At 50.8% G+C, this 15832-nt stretch overlaps 6 protein-coding genes across 6 annotated transcripts; 2 read left to right on the top strand and 4 right to left on the bottom strand.

Moving 5' to 3' along the window:
- Nucleotides 1–320: 320 nt before the first annotated feature.
- On the top strand, nucleotides 321–1898 carry N7443_007531 (Ribosomal protein L27; the record flags this gene model as incomplete). The annotated part of the gene is made up of 1 exon (XM_056887587.1): nucleotides 321–1898. The coding sequence occupies one exon, from the start codon at nucleotides 321–323 to the stop codon at nucleotides 1896–1898; it is 1578 nt and encodes a 525-aa protein (XP_056739278.1).
- Nucleotides 1899–1950: 52 nt separating this feature from the next.
- On the top strand, nucleotides 1951–2193 carry N7443_007530 (transcription initiation factor TFIID subunit 12; the record flags this gene model as incomplete). The annotated part of the gene is made up of 1 exon (XM_056887586.1): nucleotides 1951–2193. The coding sequence occupies one exon, from the start codon at nucleotides 1951–1953 to the stop codon at nucleotides 2191–2193; it is 243 nt and encodes an 80-aa protein (XP_056739277.1).
- Nucleotides 2194–3478: 1285 nt separating this feature from the next.
- Nucleotides 3479–6210, bottom strand: N7443_007529 (1-phosphatidylinositol-4-phosphate 5-kinase; the record flags this gene model as incomplete). Its single annotated transcript, XM_056887585.1, has 2 exons — nucleotides 3479–4970; nucleotides 5027–6210. 2 exons carry the CDS (start codon nucleotides 6208–6210, stop codon nucleotides 3479–3481), a joined length of 2676 nt encoding a protein of 891 aa, XP_056739276.1.
- A 2039-nt stretch (nucleotides 6211–8249) lies between these two features.
- Nucleotides 8250–9517, bottom strand: N7443_007528 (histone H1/H5 family protein; the record flags this gene model as incomplete). The annotated part of the gene is made up of 7 exons (XM_056887584.1): nucleotides 8250–8369; nucleotides 8422–8586; nucleotides 8643–8764; nucleotides 8922–9052; nucleotides 9154–9176; nucleotides 9330–9355; nucleotides 9451–9517. 7 exons carry the CDS (start codon nucleotides 9515–9517, stop codon nucleotides 8250–8252), a joined length of 654 nt encoding a protein of 217 aa, XP_056739275.1.
- Nucleotides 9518–11858: 2341 nt separating this feature from the next.
- fen1 (multifunctional nuclease RAD27) lies at nucleotides 11859–13288 on the bottom strand (the record flags this gene model as incomplete). Its single annotated transcript, XM_056887583.1, has 4 exons — nucleotides 11859–12380; nucleotides 12441–13002; nucleotides 13083–13224; nucleotides 13276–13288. 4 exons carry the CDS (start codon nucleotides 13286–13288, stop codon nucleotides 11859–11861), a joined length of 1239 nt encoding a protein of 412 aa, XP_056739274.1.
- A 1228-nt stretch (nucleotides 13289–14516) lies between these two features.
- On the bottom strand, nucleotides 14517–15152 carry N7443_007526 (uncharacterized protein; the record flags this gene model as incomplete). The annotated part of the gene is made up of 1 exon (XM_056887582.1): nucleotides 14517–15152. The coding sequence occupies one exon, from the start codon at nucleotides 15150–15152 to the stop codon at nucleotides 14517–14519; it is 636 nt and encodes a 211-aa protein (XP_056739273.1).
- Between the last annotated feature and the right edge of the window lie 680 nt (nucleotides 15153–15832).

The following is a 15832-nucleotide window of genomic DNA, read 5'->3' as shown; positions in this document are numbered from 1 at the left end:
GAAATAGCCTCTGAGGCATTTTCAATACTGATGAAGCCCATCTGTTAGGCAGCGCATTGAGGCTCCGGAAAGGCGGGTGCCAAGACCGACGCGGACCTCCTCTCCAAAGTTGCATTTCAGCTATCGCACCATCCAGGACGCATCTTATCTCAAGTCCTGCACGTCTCCAGGGCTAGGACGAAAGAAATCAAACGGAGAGTTAACACTGGACATTAAAAGCGAATCCTCATCCCTCGGCCCGATTCGAGCGCAGTCGTGAACCCGATTCCATCATTGCTCACGCGGACTCCTCTGAACACCGAACGACGACAGCCAGCAATATGGACGGGTCTCAGGGCCAGGCGGGCCAACCGATGGGGCAGTCTCAACAGCACTCCAATTTGATTCGGACAGACCAGGTCCAGAAGCTTCCGCACCTGACGGACCAGCAAAAGGCGCAGCATACCCATGTCGTGCGCTCCCTATGGGAGTTGCTCAACACCCGCGATCCCCAGACTGCCGAATATCAAAATGCACACATGAAGCTATCCCAGTTGTCCCAGAACTTGATGAAGGGTATGCGGATCTTCCAGCAGAACCGCCAGCAGGCCCTCCAGCAGCAGCAAGCCCAGGCCGCCGTCGTGCAGCAAACGGGTCAACCGGTCCAGCGAACCCAGTCCAACAACCCGCAGAACCTGAGCCAGCTGCTTCCCCAGATCCAAGCTAAGGTCAGCTCGCTCAATTTCTACCTGCCGCCCAATGTGACACAGGAGCAAGTGCAAACATGGATTCCCGAGGCTCGGTTGCGATATGGTATTGCATTGCAGAAGCAAGAGGTTGGACGGGCACGAATTGCGGATTTGCGGACGCAATTCTCGCAGCGTCAGGCTCAGGGCGCTATGCCCAACGATGAGGTCCAGGAGTTTAAGAATCGACAACTGGCGGCCGAGAAGCTGTTCAGGGAGGGCAGTGAATTCTTGAACAAGTTCAAAGAGCAGCAAGAGAGCTTCAAGATGCAGTCGCAACAGAATCCTCAGATGAATCAATCTGTCCAGGGTACGACTGCACCTGCAGCTCAGCCTGCGCCGACAGCGCCTGCAGCGCCTCAGGCCACTCAAGCGCCAACAGCAAATGCAACGAGTGCGATGCCAGGCCTGCCGCCGACTCCAGCACCACACACCATAAACTCGGCAGTGAATGCGGCGCGCAGCCAAGCAGGACAAACGGCGATGTCCCCCACGACTTCGCAGCTAGGACAAGCACCATCATCGGCAAGCGCTACGCCTGCCCCTCCGAACGCTCAACAGCCAGGACAGCGACCTCAACCACCCTCACACCAGGGCACACCAGGCGCGCAAGTGACATTTACCCAAACCCCCAACGCCGACGGTTCGACTCCCACATCAACCGGACCCCAGCAAGTAAACAACCAAGCCCAAGGCCCGCCGCGTCCACTGTCGCACCAAGCCGCGATGCAGCAGGCAGCGCAGAACTACAACGCGAACCAAAACCAACCACCACTACCTCAAGCCATCAACCAAGCCGCTGCAAACCAGCAATCTCACCCCCAAGGCTACCTCTCCAACCGATCCACTGACGCCTCAGCCCGTAACATCAACATGGCCATTCCCAAAACCCTCAACATCTCCACCCCCGAAGCAGTTCCAATGCCCGCTGCTCGCCCATCACTCTCAGGTGGTCCGTCCCACGCTGCTCCAGGCATGATGTCCCAGCCCGCCGTCCAAAAGCACCCGGGCTACGTCCTCGAAGGCGAAGGTCAGCACGTTCTTAGCAAGAAAATGCTTGACATCCTCGTTCGCCAGGTCACCGGCGGTGGCGAAGGCGAGATGCTCACTCCTGACGCAGAAGAGGTACTACCCCCAACTCTAATATCTCCTATCCACTCCCAAGGGAAGTGAAGGGGAAAAGAGTGAAGTCAGAAAAACTAACATCCAACAGTTCATCCTCCAAATGGCCGATGATTTCGTCGACGACGTAATCACTCAAGCATGCCGTCTCGCCAAACTGCGCCCTTCCTCGTCCCTCGAGATCCGCGATATTCAACTCGTTCTTGAGCGCAACTACAACATGCGCGTCTCGGGCTTCTCAACCGATGATCTCCGCACTGTGAAGAAGCCCCAGCCTACTCAGGCCTGGATGCAGAAGATGTCTGCTGTTCAAGCTGCGAAGGTTACGCAGGGTCGCTCGGAGTAGAGGCTCGGGTCTGATTTACGACTTTGCTGCGAAGTTCATGCTTCTTTTTTACGTGCTCGCTCTCTTTCTTAATACTCGGGTTCTCGTGGTTTGAGAATGGCGTTTAGATGGGGCTTTCTTCTTACATAGTTATGTCTTTGCTCGGGGCGTTTTGTGCTGGAGAGGATGGAGATAAAATCTATGAGTCGGTGGTGACGGGCTCCTTTTAATTTACTCTTTGATTGCATAGATCGTAAGTACATGTAGATTAAAATCCTTAGAAGACCTCGATAATTGGCGATTGACTCAAGAGTCAGGAACACACAAGACCGTGCCCTATTTCTAACTCCTCTACACTACAATCTACAGCAATATAATCAAAGTCGGACAGGTTAAGTCACATTCTCCCGTCTCACCGATGATCTAAAAGTATTTCGACTACTCAATTGGGCAGTTGAAAGGAGAAAGGAGAAAGGAGAAAAGACAAAGGATAAAAAAGAGCAAAACAATGTTCCACGTTGGATCTGCTCATCAGAATCTAGGCAATATTGAATACGCGACCAAGATAAGAACAAGTGGTATAGTGATTGGTACAGGGTATGGCGAGTTGCGCAAGGAACAAGACACAAGACACAAGGAAAAGGAATCCGGACATAGGAAACCTGACAGAATCAAAGATCAATAGACAAGAAGCTCGAGGCTTTAAGGAAATTGGAATTGGAGGCGGGGCCTCTGTGTCGTTCGGGACGAGGATAGACGCAATTGTTTGAATGATTGAACGATTGAGTGAATGGCGGGCTGATGCGAGGACATGAGTATGAAATGCGTTTAGTAATTGAGATTGAGATTGAGATGTTGTATAGAGAACGTAAGTTGGTTGTGTCGATTTTTTTCGACGGGCGTTTAGTTGTATAAATTTGTGGTTTGTCGGAGACGTGAGCAATTGTGCTCGGGTAAAGAGAGACGGGTGAGAGGATTTAATTGATCTCCTCTCGCAGATAACAAGGTCATCCTGGGGATGATGAGTGGATATGGTGGATGTGGTGAAGGTGGAGACGAGGCGCTCAACAACAGGAAATATACGCGTCACTCGTGAACATCAGCGGGGTCTGTCGGAAACGTTGAGACAGGACAAGAGCAAATGAGAAGAGACTCCAAGAATTCCTCTTGTATGTCCATGCGAGTTTAAACGGAAAGAAGCGGTCTATCAAGCAACAAGAGGGATATCTCGATGAACACAAGGACGAAAATCAGAGACAAAAGCCATGAGAGTCACCGCAGAGAAAACGCAAGAGGCCCTATGCTTTTATTGCTTCCGTGGGCTCAGGGCCGGGGCTTCTCCGCGGTCAACATCTTTGCCTTTGATGTCTTTGCTGGGGGGCTGGGGGCGGTCATCGATAGGAACGGGAGGAAGTTCTTTGTCGGTGGGACGGTGACGGCTGTGTGAACTTTGGTCTCCGACGCTGCTGGCTTCACCCGCCTCTTCCACTATCGGGAGTGTCGAGGTCGGGCCGGGGCCACCGGCATCGTTGGGGTCCCATACGGTTCCGAGGGTTCGAGGGTGTGTGATTGATACATCCTTCGCAGCCTCCTTCTCGGCCTCATGCATGGTCCTTTCGACAGAAGAGGATCTTGACGATGGTCTCTTCTCTCCCGACGGTTGCCGTGCGGAAGCCTTCGATTCACGTCGTTGCTCAGCTTCTTCCTTAGACATAGTGATGCCCTTGACGAAGTTGATGAATCGATCACCATATCCCTCCGGAGGGATGGGCGAGATCTGAGTTCGATCGCTGGAAAGGCCCTTGAAGAAGTGCTCCATCTTCTTGACCATTCCGTAGTGAGTCAAACAATCGATGATCCCTAGATAGTAGATCTCTTCGCCGGGTTGCCCATTCTCATGGGTAGCTCGGAAACCACCATCATCGGCATAAAAGACGTGGAACTTCCGTTCGTCGAGAATCTCGTCCGGCATCTTGGCAGCTGCTTTATCTAAAGGCACAGGTCGCTCGCGCTTGATCAACATGCGGAGCTCCCGAGCCTTGCGCTCATTTTCCAGCTTGGAAGGGGTGCGGATAAGCATGTTCGGACTCGCTTCCTCTTCGCGGTCACCCCCAGGCTGGAAGACTTGTAAAGTCTTGTCACGCAACTTCTCTTCATTGCCGCGTCCTGTATCGTGTATTCCAACCAGGAGAGAGTAGTCCATGATTTTGAGCTTCTTGAGCAATTCGACATCTCGTTTCAACTGTTCAATGAAGAAGTCGCGCTTCGATGGGCCACACTGCAGGTGACGGTTTCTCCGAACCCAGTTCAGATCTTTCATGGTCGCCCGCGGGTTGCGCTCAAGATCCGATTCCTGCAAATCTCGTCCAATGGTTGAGCCCTTCAGGTCGAATGTCTGGTGAATATCACGGTGAGGCGGGAACAGGTTGTTCATCACCACGAAGTGAATCTTCCGTCCGTATGCCATCTTCACACGATGTAATCCATAGAACTGCGAAATTAAAGTATTCGGGTTCTTTTCGACGTGTCGGTAGTATTCGGGCAGGATCTTTCGAAGGAGTTTGTGCTCGGCGTGGTGGATGGTCTTGATTATGTACTTGTAGTCGCGCGAGAAGTAGAAGAAGCTGCCACTCTTGCCAGGCGAGCCCAATTCAGACAGTATGTACTTGCTGGTGAGGGACATCAGGTAATCGGCCGGATCGAGTCGGAACTTGGCGCGAAGGTGTCGGAAAACCCAAGGCGCATAATCCTTGAATTTGAAATCGTATTTTGCGGAGGGTATTAATTCGTTTCCAGTACTGTTTAGGGTTAGCCAAATCTGAACAACACGTTTGGGGGATTGAGACAATCGTACATATCAAAGGAAAACTTATGCTTGGCATCAAAGTCGGCCGGGGTGAGCTCCCGGTCCATCTTCGCATTGATTCGCGACACCGTGAAACGAATGCCAGTCAACATGTTGTATGCGGTGACATAGTTGACGTGGTTCTGGTCGACCTTGGTGCCCACGATAACCCGGTCATCGTCGTCATCCTCGCGCCGTCGTCGCGAGGCGCGCCTCTGTTTGATTGCTTCCGCCCATCGTGCTGCCTCATCATCGGCCTGTATTTCGTCCAGCGGCACATCCGATATGCTTGCTTTCGTTCCACGCCGAACCATACCGAATGAAGTTCGCCGACCGCTACCAGTGGTTGGTGAAAGTCGGCCACTGCTATAGGCAATGTCATCATTCTGGTCTCGGCTATTCCTTCGAACACTGGGCGCTCTCGGAACTTGTAGTGAGTGTCGTTGTCGGACACTGGACGGTTGTGAATCAGGCATTGAGGTGACATCGGTCGTGGTGGCAGGTGGTGATGAGTAGCGGTGCTGGTTGGGTCTGGGGGCCAATCGTTCCGGGTCTGGGGAGTGACGGCCGGAGTCGTCCTGTTGTGGAATCTGTAACAGAGAAGGGGAAGAAATAGTAGCCTGATCCGAGACAAATGGTTCATCTGCGGAGGGACGGTGAGCATCCCCATTGGCCATCTGCTTCCCTTGGAGAGACCGCTGGCTGAGGGCGGTACCGTTCACTTGCTGGCTAGAAGTGGACGCTGTCATGGAGCCTGCTCCAGGTCCAGCGTCCGATGACTTCCGATCCAACATGGCGGTCGGCCAGCCAGCGTCCCGAGGGTCTCTAACCGACCCGTTTCCTAACGAGTGCATGCTGCCGTCCTTGGAGGGCAGATCGCGCGTATAAGAACTGACGCTCGATCGTGGGCCATTCAAAGAGTATGCGCTTCCGTTCAAATGGAGAAGGCGGTCATTCTGAACAGCGTCAGGGTTCGCGTCTCCGTTGATGTTGATGGTGCCGTTGCCGTTGCCGTTGCCGTTGCCGTTACCGTTGCCGTTGGCCCAGTTTGTCCACAGGAAGGTATTTCCGACGGAGTTCTTATCGTGCGATTTGCGATGAGGGGATTCGAACGAGTGGGGATGTGTGGTTGTTGTCGTTGTCGTTGCCGTTGCCGTGGCCGTGGGGTAGCTGTCGTTGGACAAAGATGGCATTGCTGTCGATTCCCAGGGAAACGGGGGTGACGTGAGGTCTGCGTGGGCCGGCAACCCGAGGTGACGGCAATGGCCCTTATTGGCGGACAGAGAAGTTGTGAAGTAGACCGTGTTCCAGCGGATAGAGGGAGGGAGAAGAAGGGGATGTTGAAAGGGTCGGAGAGGTGAGTCTCTGCTCTTTTCACTATCTCTGTGTCGCTTGGCGGAGGGAATATGACAAGATTAGGGGGTAAGGGTATTCGATCCTAGAGAAACATGATCGGGACCATGCAAGCGGACAGTCCAAAAAGAGCAGGCTATGCAAGACAGGATTAAAGAGGGGATGGAGGTTGGTTGTCGGGGAGAGTAAAAGACCTGAAGTGACTTGCGTGTCGTAATTACTGTATTGCCGCGACTCCACTGTTCAGCTGCTCTACGCAGTATCACCAGTATCAACCGTACACGGTTATTTACTCTGCCGACTCATTCTCTCTAGCATCACACTCGCTAACAAATAAGACTATTAGATTACACTCGACATTCTGAAAGCAAAGCCTGAGAATCGAAGACGGTGCCCACGGACCCCGGACAACTCACAACTCACTGCCCCTCCAAGTCCAAGCCCAGGTCGAAGTCTTCCTGCAAGGAGATCGCCGTGACGTCGTACAGGGTGTACCCGGTCCAACTACACACACAACTCGGCTTCTGCCTTCACCGAGTCCCGTCCGTAGAGCATAAAATTACTGTGTACCGCTGACAAACGATCCGTCTTCCGCGTAGGATCTCACAAAACACCCGAGTCCCTGTCCCTGACCCTGACCCAAACCCAGTGGCGCAGCAGGGGAAGTATCTGTAATTGCTTAATATCGACCGTCCCTACTCTCAATTATTTAATTATTACTTTCTAGAATTCATCAACGGAGCCCCAAAGATAACGGCTCCACCCCCGTACACTGATGAAATCATCCCCGAGTCTCCACGGTGATAAGGCCAACATACCATGTGCAAGGTTCTGTTTCTGCTTACCCCTATCCTGTATTGGTATATACCCATTCTATCACTTAAAATGCTACCGAGCTGTAAGGCTGAAATTGCCGTACAAACACTAAGGATCTTGGTACACCACTCCACTAGATAGAGACACCTTGGGACACCAGCCGCTTGAAAACTCGATAACTAATCATCCTCTTAACGGAATAAATACCAGGTCCGATCGCACTCCGAATACACTATCGCCCCCACCGATACAACACCCTGCAGACCCACGGTAAACATTAACCCAATTGAGGCCACTTCACTCCCAATACGACTATGGGATTCTCTGTAAAATTCTCCGTATGGAATCTAGACCTAATCTCGGAGAAAATAAAAAAAAGTCACAAGACTAGTATCAGAGCTAGTGAAAAGGCGTACCGTACGCCACCTGACTGCCCTGACTGCCAAACAGTCTAGGCGAAACCCGCCAAGAGTGTCCGTCGATCTGTGGCTCTTTGCACGGCACCGCCACATGTAAATTTGGGTGCCTGGGACAAAGGGGGTGGATATTCGTCGAGTCAATTGCTCAATGTTACTTAGTGTAGGATTCCAGATGCTATTTTTGAGTTAAATTACTCGTCTACTTTACTAAAAGTTTGAGACCCAGTACTGATTCAAACATTAAACGGCCTACACATGATCGAAAGAAAAGTCGGATCGAACGAGATTTGAGATTCCAATTCCAGAGAAGTCGAATTCTCTTGCAATATAGCATAAGAATCCCAAGAACGCAATAGCGAAGAACATAAGGAGAAGATAAACTATGAAAAACGATTTCCCCATTGAAAGAACCCACCGCAGGACGCCATTCCATATTCGACTTTGGAGAATAGCAAAGCCGTCATAACGAAGATATCCCATAAAAAGCAACAAAAGAGAGCCGTTCACCGCCAGATCACACGGGGTCGAAGGAAAGAAATTACAGCGGAAGAAAAGGCCAAGAAATTCATGTCGATAATGCCTCTCCCGGAAGAGCGCACGTAAAGTGGGAGAGCGTCATTGAGAAAAGAGGATTCATCTGCCTCTTATTTCTTGGTGACACGCTTCTTGGCCGCTGCCTTGGGTGTCGGGGGGGCAGTGGTCTTAGTGACGCGGCCGGACTTGGTCTTGCTGACGACCTTGGGCTTCTCGACGATGGCGGGGGCCTGGGATTTCGGTAAGTTTTGGTCTGATGGCAGGGCTGGGATGGAAACATACCACGGTTGAGGTCTTGCGGACCTTGCCAGAGTTGGCCTTGGGCTTGGCAGCAGCCTTCTTAGTAGCTGTCTTGGGAGCAGCCTTGGCCGCGGTCTTCTTGGGGGCAGCCTTGGTGGCGGCAGACTTCTTGGGTGCGGCCTTCTTGGCGGCGGTCTTGGGGGCAGCCTTCTATGAGGGTTATGAGCAACGAGCAGCAGACCCGAATCGCGACGGCAACATACCTTGGTAGCAGTGGCCTTTGTCGCAGTCTTGGGGGTAGCCTTGGCCGCGGGCTTAGCAGCGGGCTTCGCGGCAGGCTTATCAGCCGCGTCCTTCTTAGCCAGCTTCACGGGGCCAGAGGGTCCTATAACGCGACGCGTCAGCGAACCATCACATAACAGGAACGACAAGGATAAATTTTCTGCTCGTTAATGCCATGGCATTACGATAGAGCAGAAATGCGACAAGACAAAAGGTGACATTGCGCGCGAGAAAGAAAAATTTGGAGACAGAAAACTTACCCTTAGGCTGAGAGAACTCGCCCTTCTCGGCACCGGTCTTGATAGCCTTGTTGAACTGGGCATCGAAGGCGCTCTGAGACGCGATTGTCACCTTGTTGTTTGACATGACATACTTCTTGATCGCCTGACGGCTGAAAAGCAAAAGGAGCGTAAGTACATGGTTGCGACAAAAAGAACGTGTCTGGTCGCCCAACCGTATGGGCGCCGGCGAGGGAAAATCACAAATACGTACCTGGAACCATTGCGCTCTTTCAGCTATAGGCAGAAAGACAAGTCAGCAATGAATGGAGAAGAACAAAAATCATCCCAGTCGATGTGGTGGTTGGCCATGCTCAGCGACCGGACGTGACACGGTCGGGCGCGCGACCCGGATCACAACAAGCCGGGTGTCGGCGGTGATCTACTCACGTTGACAATAGCGTCCTTGATCATTTCTATATGAATGGAATCAGCAGGCGTTCGCGACAAAGGCGATATACATTTCATCTTTACGCGATGAGATGGTGGTTCAAGATCAGAGGAAACATACCACGATAGGAAGCGTGGGCCGCGGGCGCCGCCTTCTTGGACGCGCTGGTTGCTTGCTTGGGAGGCATGGTGAAGTGATGTGGGGTATTTTAATTGAAGGATGAATCCAAAAGATGGAAGATCTGAGATGAAGAAGATGAAGTTGGAGAAAGTAGGAAGAAGCAGTAAGTGGAAGGGGGTGGGAAAGGCCGGCGGGGCATCCGTGATTTATAGGTTGCCGGTGTTGACACAAGATCACCCCCGTCCTAGGAAATCCCCTCCCTTCTTTTTTGCCTCTTTTTTTTTTCCTTTAACTTTATCTACTTCCATTTTAATTTGTTTTTCTTATTCTCTATAGGTCTATCTCCTATACTCGGTTGTTGTACTGCTCTTCCGTAAAGTCGCGAGTCTCGCGCTCAAACACCAACCTGCTGAGAATGGTTGGCCGCGCGCATTCCCCCAAGATGGCAGACAGCCTCCATTCCCGGGCCTTCGACTTTCACCGTAGAATGGAGTCTACTGAAATGCACTCTTCCCGGCGTCTCTGAAACTATTTCTTATGCGCATCCCATCTCGTTACGGGGTAATCGCGCATCTCGTACCTGGTGCTCTCCCAGACCACCATCTCAAGTCCTACTACTTTCCCATTATGGCGCAGATACATTCCAACGAGACCGGAGGGATCCATTGCTCCTGTCCAGCCTCTCCCCATGCAGGTATGGAATCCAGATCTTCGCGCCCTGCTCTCGGAGCGCCGTAACTAAAAACGAGGAAGATCTACGCGCCGCGAACGGCGTAGTAGAGTATGTTGATGTCGAGTCGAATAGTCCTAGTTATAGTTATTGGTATAGCAAGGTACAGGATAAGGATATACTTCTGATCTGATCTCGAAGCTTCCTCCTTGCCTAGGACCTGCAGAGTCACGAGGCGCGACATGTGTTGTCATGCACTGGCTAAGTTTCCCCCGCTGCGCCTGGATTGGCCGTTACTACTCGGTCCAGTCCATGGTCCATGGTACTTTGGACTGACCGATGATGTCTTCTATTTTTTGTGGTGTGATTTGCGCAGGTGGTGGATGTTGGATGGATAACTCACCTGCACTTGTCAACCCTAACTCGATGCTTTCCGTTTGCGCTACCCGTGATCTTCTCCAGGGCTGTACACGCGATCACTCACTCGGTAGTTTGCAGTATCATCTGAAAAATAAGATTAAAGTAATTTATCATGATATTCTATCTTCTTTGCACCTACCCTTTTATTCTATTGCGGCTTGAGCTTTATCGGTCTATATATCAACGTAACTGGGTGGCAAATGGTGGTGTACCCCGCTGCAACAACGATATATATCTTCCCAAAACGGCAAACACCCGAAGTCGCGTCGGCTTTGATAGAGCACCGCGATCCGCAAACTACAGCCAATCGATTTACCAACTAGCGTGATCCGATTCCCACTGATCGCTGACTTTGTTGACTTCTTCGCACGGCCTGCGCGTCGGACCAACCGATTGATCTGGCATCGGCCCGACCACGTCCCAATCTGCCCAGATGCCCAAGGAGGCGTTTTACGATTTTTGAAAAGACTTCAAATTACAAGAATAACAAACTGATGAAAATAAAATAAACATTTATCTTATAGAATCCCATCCTCAGTCTCCACACAACCCCCGCTACAAAGTTGCAATCGCCGCACTCGAGAGCATCGCTCGGCTCACACGAATCAAGGGGACCGGCACCCAACACCTTGATCCCATGCCCCCTCGCATTATTGAACGCAGTTAGACCAATCGAGGGTTGCCAAATGACTGAATACTTCAAAGTGACTTAATATTTCGAGAACGTACTGTGCCCCGTCGGGAGATCAATCGTCGTCCGTTCGCGGAAGGGTTCTATCTCGCTTAGCCGCGATGATCTATACAGAGTCCTTGAGATCAGGCTCCACCACCATCACAACCAACTTCCTTGTATGATATTTGAAAGTAGACTGGGCTATGTGGATGGGTTCTATTAGAGGGAAATGGTGATATTTGATGTGTTTTGAATACTACGGCGCTGGGGATCAGTGGGGAGACTTCGACGTTGACGGGTCTCTTGTTTGCTGATCTTTGGTTTGGGAAATCGATATTCCTTTCCGAGGAAATGAAAATGTATGAAATAAGACAGTAGCTCTGTACTAATTCTGTTAAATAGTGCATTTTGGGTGATATGATATGCTAGAGTTCATGCCTTAGGCCGGGCTCAGTAAAAGAAGACAACCGCACCTGGGCCACCTCCACGATAGATATGTGAGAAAGTCTGAAAACAAGGAAAAGGGCCATGCACCGCCAACGCCAGATTCGTGTAAGATCGACAGCCGCATGGGCTAGAAGGAAATAAAAAAAAGGTGAGAGAAACGTGTGATCAGCCTATCGGCACCCGTATCTCGTCACACACTTAGCCGGCAGCACGCGGCTTGGCCTTGGCCTCCTTCTTCGCCTTGGCTTCGTCCTTCTTGCGCTTCTTCTGGTCTTGCAGCTTGGAGTCATGCTTGCGTTTTAAGCTGGCTTTTTCCTGGTCTGTCTTTGCCATCGGCTTGAAGAAGCCTTCGAGTCGGGATTGTTGCGCACTCTTGAGGTTCTTGGTCAGGCGGGCGGCTCCGTTGCGGACGCGGTCTTCGTTGAAGCCTTTGTCTGTTACTAGGAATGCAATCAGGCCGTCAATGTCGGGTGCGTCCCATTTGAAGTCGCAGCTTTCGTGGTCTGCTGGGTGCACATCTGGCGTGACGAAAAGGTCGCGGGCGTCTTGATAGGGCCAGCTTTCGGGAACGACGAACTTCTTCTTAGGGTCGTCGTTCATATATTCCAGAACCTTTTCCAGGCTTCCGTGCTCGCGAATAAGGTTCAGAGCGGTGCTGGGTCCGACCTTGGGAATAGGCTCGAGGTAGTCGCAGCCCAGAAGAATGCAGAGATCAATGAACTGTACCATCACTGCCGTTAGCTAGTAGACTTTCCCACTCCATTCATGAGAGTTCCATACCTGCTTGCGATCCATGTTCAGCCCCTCAAGCGCCTTGTCCAAGTGAATCTCCTGAATAGGCTCCTTCCGCTGCTCACTGAACGTCAAATGACGCAGCAGAATCGGCGCCTCAAAGCACAGCGTGTCCATATCCTCAGAAGCAGCCGCATAGACCTTACCCGCGCGCGCCAAAACCGCACACTGGGCCTCGGCCTCAGTAGGGGCATCGATGTACGGGATACCCATCAGCTTCAGCAGCTGCTTGCACTCGGCGTTATGCTCGCGAGTGACTCGCACCGTACGCCGAGAAAATTTCTCAATGTCCTCCGCGGTTCCGGTTTCCTTAGCTTCCTCGTGGGCTTCGTGGGCTTCCGCCTTGCGCGCACCTCGCTTTGCCAACTCGCCGGACTTGAGCTTCGGCGGAGCGCCATCGAAGACGTACAGAGGCTTGATGCCGTTGTCGACCATTCGCAGCGTGCGGTAAAACATGCCCATAAGGTGTGATGTGGTTTCACCGGAGTCACTCATCAGTTGCTGGCCTTCGGAGCGCACAGCAATTAGGAAACTGTAGATGCTCATTGATCTGTGGCGGGTTAGTATGTGAGGCCCTAGGGATTGTTTCGCAATCATCGACGTACGCATCCTGGAAAGTCCCGAAGTCACCGGTTAGCCATAAATTCAGAGATGTGAAGGAAAATGAGCAATGGAATGCGACATACAATTGCGACCTTGCGGCCGAAGTGGTTTTTGATCTCGCCCGTCTTGATCGCATCGGGGGCATTCTCGGAGATGACCTGGTACAGATCTGGCACTTGTTAGTAAAATTCATTACCGAAATCGTGGAAATGCCACTCACGCTTGATACCCATCTTGGCGGGTGTGCGTTCGATCAAGGTGGGTGAGGTTGAAGGAAGGTCTTTTGCAAGCCTCCACCATGAAAGACGCGACGCGACGATGAGCTGCGCGCACCATCACTTAGACCTAAATAGGAATAGCGCATCCAAAGTCACCTCCTCACGTGACCAGACAAATGAACGTTCATATCGGCTTGCTACCCTTTCTTATCCAGCAATGCGCTACTTTTGAATCGTCTATTTGAAGAGAGAAGGAGGAAAGCAAAGAAGCTGATATATTAATTGCTCGGATAAAAATTAGATCAACTGGGTCTCAAGACCATTCTTATGCATTTCTCGCCTCGTGCTCCTTACCACAGGACAACCCTGCATGTCCTCGGCGGTCACATTGAGATTACACATGAGATGTTGAGCGCCGCTAATGGTAGACTGGATGTTGGCTGTGGCTGAGTTGGTTTGACCTTTGTATTCGTTATCAAGAAGGGAACCTAGAAATGAGATATTGTATTTTGGCTACTATTGACCCACGAGAAAGTTATTGCGGCAACGCATCCTTAGTTCGATGGTCTGCTTCTGTTATCACTATTGTTTACACCACAGTATTGACACCAGTTGCGATGGAAGATGACACCGAAGAAACCGGTATGTCTGAGTCGGATGCGGTCGGATGAGAAGACCAACATGGCTTTTGAGAGGGGACGAAAGAAAAAGGTATGAAGATGATGTGTACGAATCGCGCAAGTGAGGTCGATAGTACGACATGCGAGACGCATAAACATAACAAGATAAAGAAACAAAATGAGTACGACTCGACCAAGAAATATTACAGATAAGTTGTCTCACTAGTCCTTCTAAATCTCTTATGGGATATTCCTATACATCCCTTTTTTTTTGACATTTTTTCTTCTTCTTTCCTGATCTGTCTCGAACGACTCAAATCCCAACCGGACAGATAATTAATCGCCGCCCATCCAGGTTCGTTCAATTGACATCCTTGGCCTAGCTATAGAAATGAAAGATGTAGTGCAATCGGGCTGTGATGGCCACTTTACGATGCAGTCATGCGCTAGAATATTTTTCCCGAATACGACACTCGAAGATGGATATAGAGAGCCATTGCGATAAATCATTTCTTTCAAGGTATGTCACAATAGGTCCTATGTTAAACCCCTAACATCTTGCTCATGCCCCTAGGAGAGATTGTACTACCCTGGAAAGCAACCCGTAACAAGCCTATGAAAGCTCAGACGCTGACACTGCGCAAGTAGACTATGGAACTCCCCGCCAGATCCTGGAGACTGCCTGCAAGGGTTTGAATGTCGCGACACAGAGGTTCTTCGAGACTACCTGCGAAAATATGGAGGCCGCCTACAGTAACAGTGCCTGCGAGGGTTTGGACATTACAGGAGAGAATTGAGATTCCGGGCGTGATGGCGTTCAAAACTGCGAGCACACTGCGCGCGAAAGCGACAAAGCCCCGTATAAAAGGATCGAGACTTTGCGACAAAGATTCAATAGTGCCTGCATAAGCATCGATTCTGATAATCAACTCTTGATTCTTGCTCCCCAAAGTTCGAATATTGCCCGTGGCAGCTTGGATATCGCGCGTAAGGGCTTGAATCTCGACCGTTATCTTCCTGATCTCCTCTATGCTGTTGGTTGATCTGGTGTGTGGATGTTCATCCGGCGAAGCGGTGGAAGTATTGGAAGTGGTCGCGGCCGGGGATATGCAGGAGGGAGTTTGAAGAACGAGGATGTAGAACTCATTGACTTTGCGGCTAAAGTCCTCAATCCGGTCCGGGAGCCTCTTGAGACGCTCATTGTTGTCGATAAAGAGGGAAGTTAGATCCGAAATGTAGGTCTGGATAGAAGAAGACATGATGGATTGGATGCCTCGGCATTTGTTGTCACCACCTTCAATGGACCTAGTATTGGCCCTAGCTCCGAAGGGGAATCCAGCTACCAGAGTCAGAAATCAATATCTACAACAGTCACTTGAGAAAACTAAACCCACTGTAATCGCAGATGTGGGAAGGTGAAAGTAGATGTAGTGGCAGCACCGCAGTAAAAGATACCCAGTGAGGGTGCAAAGCATCAAGAAATGGAAGTGGATGGAGAGGTAGAGGAGGGGATATGGATGAAGAGATAATAGAACAAAGGGTATGAAGCCTCCGCTCATGAACATCGTTTGCACTTGACAAATGGATAAGAGGCAGACATGACAAACGGCCGAGCACTTTAAAATTTGTGTCACTTTAGATAGTGGCTTCTTCACTCTTCTTAGCTTCATGACCGACTAGGCATATTTCAATAATGACAAAAAGGCATACTGGATAGAGAGAAAGAAGATCAAGTGCATTTCAAATTAACCCCAGCTGTGCAAGATTTACAATGAACTTCAATAATATCGTCAAATGCTTATTCATCAACACTTTAATTCGCCGAAAGGACAAGTCCACCAGCCAGACCCATCAAAAGCGATGGCCTGCTCTTAACATGCCGCTGGAATGAACTCGTTGCTTACTATTTTCGACATGATGGGTCGTCTGCATCTCATAC

The sequence above is a fragment of the Penicillium atrosanguineum genome, assembly GCF_028827265.1.
Source record: "Penicillium atrosanguineum strain IBT 20685 chromosome Unknown utg000006l_segment0_segment0, whole genome shotgun sequence".
In the NCBI taxonomy this organism is placed as follows: domain Eukaryota; kingdom Fungi; phylum Ascomycota; class Eurotiomycetes; order Eurotiales; family Aspergillaceae; genus Penicillium; species Penicillium atrosanguineum.
Note: the sequence above shows the minus strand (reverse complement) of the source record. Positions and strands in the feature narration are given on the sequence as shown.